The sequence below is a fragment of the Asterias rubens genome, chromosome 11 (genome assembly GCF_902459465.1).
Source record: "Asterias rubens chromosome 11, eAstRub1.3, whole genome shotgun sequence".
Classification (NCBI taxonomy): domain Eukaryota; kingdom Metazoa; phylum Echinodermata; class Asteroidea; order Forcipulatida; family Asteriidae; genus Asterias; species Asterias rubens.
In genome coordinates, this window is record NC_047072.1 from 5,269,227 (window position 1) to 5,280,711 (window position 11,485).

Consider the following 11,485-nt stretch of genomic DNA (forward strand, 5'->3'; position numbering starts at 1 on the left):
AGTTTGTCTGTAGGAGAAACTCCAACTTTTTCGGTTACAAACGTGCGTCTGCTGTTGCGAGCAGACGACGCGTTTCAACCGAAATAGTACTCAACATGGCCGACCGGCGCGCACAACGAACTTTTTGCGGGGTCACGCAACCTCTCTATTGTCTGGCACTCTTCAGAAAGAGGGCGCTATTTCAGGACACCGTGAATCGATTGAATACGATGAACTCTGACCTTGTTTGAGTGCGAGAGCCCCGTCAGAATCAGATTTTCAACAAGTGATGAAATCTACATTTTTACCGTCAGTGCATCATTTATTTCCTTCCAAAGTCAAGACCTAGTCGTGTGCATTGCGTGCAGGTGGGTACCAAGTGGTGGATGTCTGCCATGGTTTACTTGATTATTTTTTTTATAGATAAACAAGATAATTTATTTTTTAGCTCAATTTTAATTTTTATACCTGGTGAGCAGACGACAGCGCCTACGCTACCGTTGTTACGGTACGGTCTGACCATGGAGGAATAAATTTATTCCTCCATGGTCTGACGGTCTGACCATGGAGGTAGCTGGTAGAATTGGAATCTAATTACTCCATGGCTCTGTTTCATACGCTCTTTTTCAATAATAGTTTGAAATTCTTAAATCTTTATGTCTTTAGTTTTGTTACAAAACTTGTAAAGAACTGAGATTGAGAAGTCTATCAAGTTCCGAAATTCTTCTCGTCGTTACGGCTTTATTACTTACGCCGTTACGTAGAATATAATTATAAATCAAGACAAGTTCTCAAAAGAACATAAATTTCCCAGCTAGCAAGTACATGTAGATTAGGCCTAAACATGGTGGTACAGCAAACCATTCTGTGAAAGGGGTTTTACAAGGCAGTGCTGCAGTGTGCATGCGCACCATATTATGAGTGGACGGCTGGCAATGTACGGACAGCGCGCATATTCCGTCCCAACTTGATAATCGTCCCAACTATAGTTGGGACTGGTCCCAACTTGAGTGTTAAAGTTGGGGCGTCCCAACTGTAGTTGGGATTTCACATAGAGCTCAACAGTACCGTGCGTGGATTACAGTACTGTCGGGACCAGACTGTATAGACTTGATTTCAAGTCTGAGACTGCGGTTAATTCTCTGCATCAGCCACACAGACTTGACTGCCGTTCCAAACTGTACCAATGGGTTGACTGTCCCAACTCGGTGTAGTGGGATAGGCCCGGGTTGATAATATTTTAGCTGAGTGGTAGGGATGGTCTTACCATAGAAGATAGGACAGTCACTACTCTAGTTGGGACCCCCAGTCACAACTGTAGTAATGACTGTCCCAACTGAAGTGGGGATAGACCAAATTTATTTTATAATATTTTATCTGTAGAGATGGTCTCGACTAAGTTGGGACAGTCATTGGTACAGTTGGGACAGTCATTACTCTAGTTGGGACCCCCAGTCACAACTGTAGAAATAACTTGACTTCGCTTGTTCAAGTTGTCTTGGCCCCTAGGCATGTTTATTTGTTTGATGCCCACAAGTTCATCTCTATTTGTACAAGTCGGCTCAAATGCGTAACACTGTAATTTTCAACATAAAACTATATTAAGAATTTCTTGAGAATAATTAATGTACCCACTCAAACCCTTCTACTAGCAGCACCGCCACGCTCTAGCCACAAACAATTACCGACTTGATTTCAAGACTAGCTCACACCATGGGGCAGTCTACCACCATGCCCACACTGGTTTAATCTGTGCACACACAAACAGCACACAGCAGCTAAAAACAACCCTGGTACCCTGCAACGCGCTGGTACCCTGCATTACTGTCCCAACTATAGTTGGGACGCCCCAACTTTAACGCTCAAGTTTGGACCAGTCCCAACTATAGTTGGGACGATTATCAAGTTGGGGTGGAACACGAACGCTGCCTTGTAACACCCCTTTCACAGAATGGTTTAGTCCAACCAAAAAATAAAGCGTTTGCAAAGCGATGCGACAGGTTCAATTAAATGTAAACCTGGGAACTCGCTCCAAGATCTGGTAAGTTTTTGTCCTTTTTCTTCAAAAATATTTTCTCAATGGTGTTTTGAGTGTTCATTAGACCTTGAGGATTAAGTTCGTGCCCTTAGAATTTGTGTAATGATTTTTGAAAGTGGTAAAAATGGGGCAAATCTGGTGACTAGCTATCGAAATTATACGTGTTGGACCAGATTGTCATTTGCCGTGCGAGAGAATCTCGTAACCCTCCGACCTGGCGGCCGTTGGGAGGAGGGTTACGTTATCGCAACTATATTATTGATAGATATTTCAAATGTACCCTTAATTTTTATTGAGCAATTTCATCATCTTTCTTACATGTCCTACAATTACAAAAGATGCTATCACAACGCATAATAAGAAACTCGTTACTTTGAAACGTTTTGCCCGTTTTTTACGTTTACATGCCACAGTTCTTTGCACCAGGACGTGATTCCACACACACAGAACAACTTAGGAGCAATAGCAAGAATAACTCTTTGGAAAGAATAACAATGCCTCAAAATGGACACAGAAACACACACAGAATTTGAGGACATACAGAACATACTCATAAAACCATGAAACCATCTTCAAAAGCGATATGGCAGCCATCTTAGACATGGTGGCCATCTTGAAAAAAATAACAAAAAATTTGAAAATAACAAATAACAAGGACCTCACTAACTTTTTCAAACAGTCCGAACGAGCAACATGTTTTTTATTTTTCTTGGCCTAACATTTATATGGTGCCATATTCCAACGTCTCATTCCTCCTGGGCGTTACTATTATTACTACATTAAATTGTTGTAAACAGGGGAGATTTGAGTGACGTCTTAAAAATATGTATTGTATTTGTACAGTTATTGTCTGATGTTGTTCTGGCATGTCTGGGGGCTGCAACAGAAAAGGTGCGGTAACCCCAACTCTGTTTGCTTCTAGGAATTAATAGTACATTCTGTTTCTCTTCTTATATCTTAAGAATGTTTGCACATCAATCAAGCAAAGGACGTGAGACACTCCAATGCCAGCTGATCAAAAGCACAGTCTCCAATAAGGCGCTCTCCGCCTCCACCACGATGGAGGACATCCTCTCAATAACGGACAACGCCCATAAGACCGACACCAAGGGAGATGACTATTGCACCACCAGACTACCAACCACCAAGTTAGAATCTGATGCTACAGCAATATGGGCAACGCATCAGCAGGATGGGTACCAGTCCAACCCTAATCCAAGCGGGAGGGAGTTTTGTGGCCATACAACTTGTGGAGTAAGTTTCTGAAAAAACTTGGAGGAGTTCCCTTACATTGTCTTTGGACTCTTTTTTTTCCTCAGCTCCCTGGGAAGTATACAGCCCTGAGCTGCCATGGCGATACAATTATTGTAAAATTGACTGTAAGAACTTGTTATTATGCCCTAGCAATTAAGAGCGCCATATTCAAACTCTGGTGTTTCTGATCAGCATTCAGTGTGGTTCGAGTTCCAGTTATGACACTTGTGTCCTTTTAAAAGCAAGACAGTTAACCATGATGCTTTGTCCTTCAGATGGGACATAAAGCCATTGGTCCCGTGTGCTGTGTAACGCACGTAAGAGAACCCAGTGCACTTGTCGCAAAGATAACGGGTTCGCCCTGGTGTTCCTGGTCTGATCTGCAGCATATTGCGCCATAGCACTTTGTAAACCATAATACATGGTGCTATGTAAAAGGAATAGGTCTCATAATTCATAATATAGTCCCACCGTGCAGGAAAAATACTGTATGTTAAAGCAATCGCACAACATCGGTAAACAGTATTGTCAAAAGTCCCACACTTCATGTATCACATCTTATATATAAAATAACAAACCTGTGAAAATTTAGTCGGAAGAAAATAACGGGAAAACCCACCCTTGTTTCCGCACGTTTCGCTTTATCATAACATGTGTTTAAAACAAATCCGTTATTCTCGATATCGAGAATTGATAATTGTTTTAATGTTTTCTCAAAAAGTAAAGCATTTCATGGAATAATATTTCAAAGGGAGTCTTTCAGCATTACCTTCTGTAAACCCTGTAAGTTATTTGTAAATCTGTGAATTTTAATTTTTGTACTGTTGAGAAAGTGTCGAATGGCTTTAAAGCGCCTTGAACGTCTCTGAGTGAGATATGCACGCTTTAAAGCCACTATTATTATGATTATTACGGTGCAATATCATGTTGAGAAAGGGAGAGCCTTTATATCGGACTCTCTTTAACTCCACAGGAAAGATGCCTCTTCCAAGTGTATAAGACGTTGCCGAGACGACTTGAAGTGTCTGACGAGAACGATTTCCTCGCTGAAGGCAAACAGAGATTGGGCGATTACCCACTGAGCAACCATCAGCGAGAGTTTGAGTGGGAAACTCAGATGATGAACTCACCAGCTGAGATGCAAGAGGGACAACTCGATGAGCGAGAAGGTCTTCCCAATGATGATGTACTTGATGAAATAGGTAGGATGCCATTAGGGCCCAATTTCATAGCTCTGCTTAACGGCCGATTTTGTGCTTACTGTGTGATCTCCATTTCATAGCTTTGCTAACCGTAAGCACACAAAAAGGCATGCTAACCTTCCTGTGCTTAACGCACAAAAATAAATGACGTCACAACTATGGCTGCCCAATTTTTCTGCTAACCTGTGAAATACGCTAAGGCGTAAGCAAACTTTGCTGCTAGTAAGCACGCAAATTTGCTTACCGTTAAGCAGCGCTATGAAACTGGGTCCTTGGTTGTTAGTGAGATAAATTCTGGGGCTTTTTTCAATCCTCAGCTTAGACAGCTTCTACAGCTTCATCATCGTGCAGCGCACAGGCGTGGCTCAGTGGCTACAATTTGTTTGTTTTGTTAATTGATCATTTCCATTGTTCGGCATTTTGAGTGGCTTGATGAAGCTGGTTTAATCCAATACCAAACATCCTCAGGGCCCAATTTCATAAAGCCTGTAAGCACACAAATTTGCTTAGCATGAAATTTCTTGCTTGATAATTCCAGGATTACCATCCAAATTTTCATTTGTTGCCTATTGCTTGATACTGGTATTCAAATGTTGTTTGCTAAATCCTGAAAATCACGTGGAGTTTTGGTTGGTAATCCTGTTTTTATCAAGGAAAAAATTTCATGCTAAGCAAATTTGTGTGCTTACAGGCTTTATGAAATTGAGCCCTGGTTTGAATTTTGGTTTTAACTGTATACACCAAGTGTTAGCACTGTATACTTAGTACTTTCCTTGAGCTTAGTGAACAAAATCACAGGCATATTACTCGGGTGGGATTCGAACCCACGACCTTAGCAATTCTAGAGCAGTGTCTTACCAACTAGACCACGAGATTGCCCGGTAGCTAGAGGCAGTTCGAGTCCTTGATTTTAGCAGCGGTTACCGCAACGATTTAATAGGTGGTCATCAGAGAGTTGCTGTTGGTATGTTTGCGTGAATTTTCCATGAGTGATAACTCAGTGATGTATGAACGCAAGGGGAACACATTTGTATGAGCGCCTTCCTGCTGCTCGTAAATGTAAATCGGTTTCAATCTAACTTAGTCGTTGTCTGAAATACCCATGATTGTGTTAAACTGGCAGGCCACTGTATAGTGATTATGTCCAATTTGGTTGTGCTTAGATTTCAGTTTGAGGCAACGGGTTGATAGAGAGATAGAGGCATTCCGAGCTAGTCTACACAATATGCTTGAAGAGCAACATCAACAATATCGACAAATACTCACACCGGAAAATACACTAGTCAGGGACCAGATAGGAATGGATAACAGCCAATTAAAGGACCAGGTAGGAATGAATAACAGCCATTAAGGGACCAGGTAGGAATTGAATATATCTCATTTATAGGCCATGCAGGGTAAATTAGCCCAATCAGGGACCAGCTAGGAATGGATAACTGCCAAATAAGGGACCAGTTAGGAATGGATAACAGCTAATTAAGGGACCAGGTAGGAATTGAATATATCTCATTTATAGGCCATGCAGGGTAAATTAGCCCAATCAGGGACCAGCTAGGAATGGATAACTGCCAAATAAGGGACCAGGTAGGAATGAATAACAGCCATTAAGGGACCAGGTAGGAATTGAATATATCTCATTTATAGGCCATGCAGGGTAAATTAGCCCAATCAGGGACAGGATAGGAATTGATAACTGGCAAATATGGGACCAGTTAGGAATTGAACTAATCCCAACTAGGGGCCATGTGGGGTAAATTAGCCCAATTTGGTACCAAATAATGAAGCCAAATCAGGGACCAGGTAGGAATTGGAAAAAAAACACATTTAGGGGCCAAGAGGGATAAATTATCCCAATTAGGGACAAACTATAAATCCCAATTAGGGAAAGGATAGTGGATTAGTGGAAAACAGTCAAATCAGGAACTTGGTAGAAATTGAACATAACCCATTTAGGTGCAAAGTGGGATAATGTATCCCAATTAGGGACAGGATAGGAGTGGATAGCAGTCAAATCAGGGACTTTGTAGAAATTGAACATAATCCATTTAGGGACCAAAAGGGATAAATTATACTAACTAGGGTAGGGCCACTGATTTTCCGCGATCGCGGAAAACGGACGGAATTCGCGGAATCCGCCCTTTGAAACGGAAAACGGGATTTCAGAAAATTTGATTTTTTTTTTTTTTTTTCTGGACGCCAAAACTATTGAAATTGCACTCTTTATTAAGATTCTTTTTGTTAAACTAAAAAGGCATCAGAAATCAGACCATTAAAAAGTACGAGATCGTAACCGTGGATCATTCTGTTCTACTTCACACCATCCTCAATGTTTACACACATGATGTACACACGTTAACATGGTTAAGCGAAGGGCATTATTCGCGGCACGTTTTAAACATTTTTTGTTCACCCAAATTGCATTTTCTCCCTCTCTTTTACCAACAATAATACACAAACTAGCTTACCTATGATCTATAAGAACACATACAATGTTTTTTCATCTCGGAAAGGTCTAAAATAAAACCGTAAACTGTCAACATTCTGTCGCCAAAGCGAAAACAAAATGGCTGACATTTTGTTTGTGGATGGAGAATGGTCACGTCCATAGACTTGTTCCCAAGTCTTTGATCATGCTGAAACAGCGCCCTCTTGTGGATACACTCCTGTCATTAGCCTACAATGTGGCTGATGCAGAGAATCAACTGCAGTTTTAGACTTGGAATCGAGTCTATCACATCATGTGCATTGATACTGCAGTCACAGTGCAACCTTTTTAGAACAGCAGTATACAAAATAATCCACAATTATAAAAAAAAGTATTTTTTTGAAATTTGTCAGTTCAAATGAACATTTTACGAAGTCACAATGCAACTTATCTCAAATTGATTTTTATAAGTGTGTCCCTGGGTACTAAACAACCTTTTATCTAATTAAAAAAACATGAAACGGAATTTTTTGTGCCTGAAACGGAATTCATGTTTTTGCCAAACGGAATTTGCACTTTTCTGAAACGGAAAATCAGTGGCCCTACTAGGGACAGGATAGGAGTGGAAAACAGTCAAATCAGGGACTTTGTAGAAATTGAACATAACCCATTTAGGTGCAAAGTGGGATAATTTATCCCATTTAGGGACAGGATAGTACACATTTTTTCTCTATCAATCACTGGCATCTTGGGCCAAGACTAGTTTTCTGTTTGCTGGACAGACGTATCCCCATACTGTGGTTTGAGCACTGGCCTGGTGACCAGTCTTGCTTGCCTGATGAACATATCACCTTTACAATTAAAAAAATGCTTAAAGTCAGCAAAGTTGTTTTCAGCTGATCTACTGATTTCATTCGTTGTCATTAAAGGGTCTATGTACTTTTTCCTAACAGAAGAAGAAGTCAGAATGTGTAGTTCTGACTGGATGTTTGTAATCCAATCTGAGTCAGTTATTGTTTTGTTCTTAAATCATAAATCTTGGTCAACTTCATTTTGACTCGCCCTGTATCTTTACATGTATGAAGGACTGTATAATATCCCTGCAAGTACCTAAGTCTCACTCTCAAAAAGTAATTAGAATTCTCAAAACCACAAAAAGTCTCTTTGAATTGATTACTTTATCTTGTTTCAGGAAGTGTTTTTTGAAACGTCTTCGAGCAAAGATGTGAACTTTGCCTGGTCACCAATGAATGGATCAGATCAGCCCCAAATGTGAGTGAAAAAATGGAAAAGGAGAACATTGTATTGTTCTTCTAAAATATTTGGGGTGGACATTATTGGTAATTACTCAAAATAATTATCATCATAAAACCTTTCTTGATTACGAGTAATGGGTAGAGGTTGATGGTATAAAACATTGTGAGAAACAGCTCCCTCTGAAGTGACGTAGTTTTCAAAAAAGAAGTAATTTTCCACGAATTTGATTTCGAGACCTCAAGTTTAGAATTTGAGGTCAAGAAATCAAGCATCTGAAAGCACACAACTTTGTGTGACCAGGGTGTTTTTTTCTTTCATTCATATCTCGCAACTTCGACAACCGATTGAGCTCAAATTTTCACAGGTTTTTTATTTTATGCATATGTTGAGATACACTAAGTGAGAAGACTGGTCTTTGACAATTACCAATAGTGTCCACTGTCTTTAAAGGCAGTGGACACTATTGGTAATTACTCAAAATAATTATTAGCATAAAACCTCTCTTGATAACAAGTAATGGGGAGAGTTTGATAGTATAAATCATTGTGAGAAATGGCTCCCTCTGAAGGAAAACAGTTTTCGTGAATGAGGTAATTTTCCACGAATTTGATTTCGAGGCCTCAAGTTTAGAATTTGAGGTCACGAAATCAAGCATCTGAAAGCACACAACTTTGTGTGACCAGGGTGTTTTTTTCTTTCATTCATATCTCGCAACTTCGACAATTGATTGAGCTCAAATTTTCCCAGGTTTGTTATGTTATGCATATGTTGAGATACACCAAGTGAGAAGACTGGTCTTTGACAATTACCAATAGTGTCCAGTGTCTTTAAGAAAGAAACATTTAGTAAAGAGGAATTTGAACCAATGACATCTGGAATAATGTGCTGTCGCTAGTCCTATGATGACGGTCTCCATAATGTGTCAATATCTTGACAGGGGTGCCAGTCAGAAGCCATACAACTGTTAACTGCCATGAAGCTAAGGATCACTCCAAAGTTTACAATAAAACCGTGGAAAGTTTCAGCAAGCGGATCACCTTAAGGGGAGGCAGCTTTTTATTTCAGATACCAAATGAAAAACCACAATAGAAACTTACTGGGTAAATGTTAAATGATTTTGGGGTTAAACAAAGACAAAGTGACTGTGATGAACCAACCGCCTCTGTTTTAAAGTTCGGTTGCTCTACCAACTTAGTTATCAAGCCCTATGTTGGTGGTATCCCTAAAATTTCTTTTAAACTGTTACATTTTGTATCAAACAATATCCCCAAAACAACTGATGCAACTTGCTCTCTAATCCTACCCTTTCATGTCTCCCTGCATTGTTGTCGAACAATACATTTACCACTTTTATGGTCCAGTAACCCATCCTTTCATACTAAACATCCTTTGTCCTCGCCACTTCACTCCTATTGGTTCATAGCCACCAATATTGTTTCTGAAATAGAAACTTTGATTGGCTGTTATTTTCTCGCTTCATTCTGGATCCTTTCCTTAATCCCTTTCCCCCTCTCTTTTTCTATAAATGGATATGTATTTGTTTGTACTTGTTTTATGCCTCTGAAGAAGGTCCGGATTGGATCGAAAGCTAAGGCCATCTACCCTATTCATTAAACAATATCCCAAAAGATATAATTTTCTTGTCTTTTTTTAGTGAGGAATCTTCCAGCTCGAGTTACAGCATGCAGGATGAAGAAGCTTCTCAAATCTATCAACCAAACAAAAGGTTTGTTAAACAATAAGTGATAAGTACAGAAGTAAAGAAGAATTTCCGTGGCCTAGCGGTTTAGAGCATCGGACTCAAGATCACGTGTCTCTGATCAGCAGAGTGTGGGCCGAGTCGCAGTCACAACACCTGTGGCCTAAAGCAAGACACTTTACTATGATGCTTCGTCCTTCGGATTGGACGTAAAGCTGTTTGGTCCTGTGTGTTGTGTAACGCACAAAAAACAACTCACTGCACTTATCGAAAAGAGAAGGGGTTTTCCCCGGTGATCCTAGCTGGATTGGCAGGTAGTGAAGTTTATAACGAGAATTCCCCTCGATCCACCAAGCTAATTCAAGTAGTAGTACTGGCCGATTTCCAACCTTCCGCCATGGTAGTTCTTTAGAAGCAGGACCGTTCTTATCAGAACTGAGAAGTCTCCCAAACTTTGAAAATCTACTATGCGGTAGAAGAATATAAAGCGAGACAAGTTCTCAAAAGAACAAAATCTAAGTAGATACACACATACATGACATAGTGTTACCGCAAACCAAATATACATTGATACCTCGCCATGCAATGTCTCAAGTTTCAATTAAAAGTCACATTTATGCACAAGCTAAATGTGAAAAAGTCCACAAAATGAAAAAAATGCAATATTTTGTTATTAAAATGAGACAAAAAAATAAATGGAGGTGTTGGTTTGAAGCCAAGTCTTCCACCAAATTTCCTGCAGCATTTGAATTCCATGTGAAAAATAAAAAAATAGTATTTCAAAAATCTACTTTTCTTTGTCCAGTGGTGATGATGACATCGATGGTGTCCTGATTCAACTGATGACCTCAGCAAGTATAATTAGCCATGCTCTCCGCAGACGGGAATATGCCTCATGACCCCAGTGTCAAAGGTCAATTTCTTTCATTTGACCTTTGTCCCATAGAGAAACTGGGGGCGGGTTGATTGCACTCATTGATTCACCACCTGTTGCAGTGACCTTCGAACCTTCTTTCCAGGAAAACTACATTGCGGTTGGTTGATATGGTCCGAGATAACTTCATGGGTTTATTCACTTGAATCTGTGCTGAGGCTCTTGTATCTGTAGACAGTTGATAAGAGTAGTTGGTACGCTTGGCCCCCATGCAGAGTGGGGTAGGTCTGTGCTGAGATTCAGTCTCACATGGTGCAACTGAATCCATTCATGACTTCGGTTGGAAAATGATCGGTTTGGGCTGAAGAATATTTTTTGTTCTCCACTGTTTGTTCCTTTTTTTGTTTGTTTCAACAAAAATTTGAGTAAATTTGAACAAATAGATTTGTTATGAAACCATCATTTTGAGGATGCAATTATCACTTAGAGCCATTGGACACTTTCGGTAAACAGTACTGTCCAAGGCCCACACTTCGTGTATCACAACTTATATATCAAATAACAAACCTGTAAAAATTTAGGCTCAACTTATATATAAAATAACAAACCTGTAAAAATTTAGGCTCAATCGGTCATCGGAGTCGGTTGAAAATAACGGGAAAACCCACCCTTGTTTCCGCACGTTTCGCCGTGTAATGACATGTGTTTAAAATAAATCCGTACTCACGATATCGGGAATTGATATTATTTTAATGTT

General features: G+C 39.9%; 1 protein-coding gene across 1 annotated transcript; it reads left to right on the forward strand.

Moving 5' to 3' along the window:
- The first annotated feature begins 245 nt into the window (after positions 1 to 245).
- LOC117296869 lies at positions 246 to 11,260 on the forward strand. Its single transcript, XM_033779963.1, has 7 exons — positions 246 to 347; positions 2,980 to 3,271; positions 4,245 to 4,473; positions 5,637 to 5,800; positions 8,091 to 8,170; positions 9,810 to 9,881; positions 10,660 to 11,260. The coding sequence occupies exons 2-7, from the start codon at positions 2,981 to 2,983 to the stop codon at positions 10,751 to 10,753; spliced, it is 930 nt and encodes a 309-aa protein (XP_033635854.1). The 5' UTR covers positions 246 to 347; position 2,980; the 3' UTR covers positions 10,754 to 11,260.
- The last annotated feature ends 225 nt before the right edge of the window (positions 11,261 to 11,485 follow it).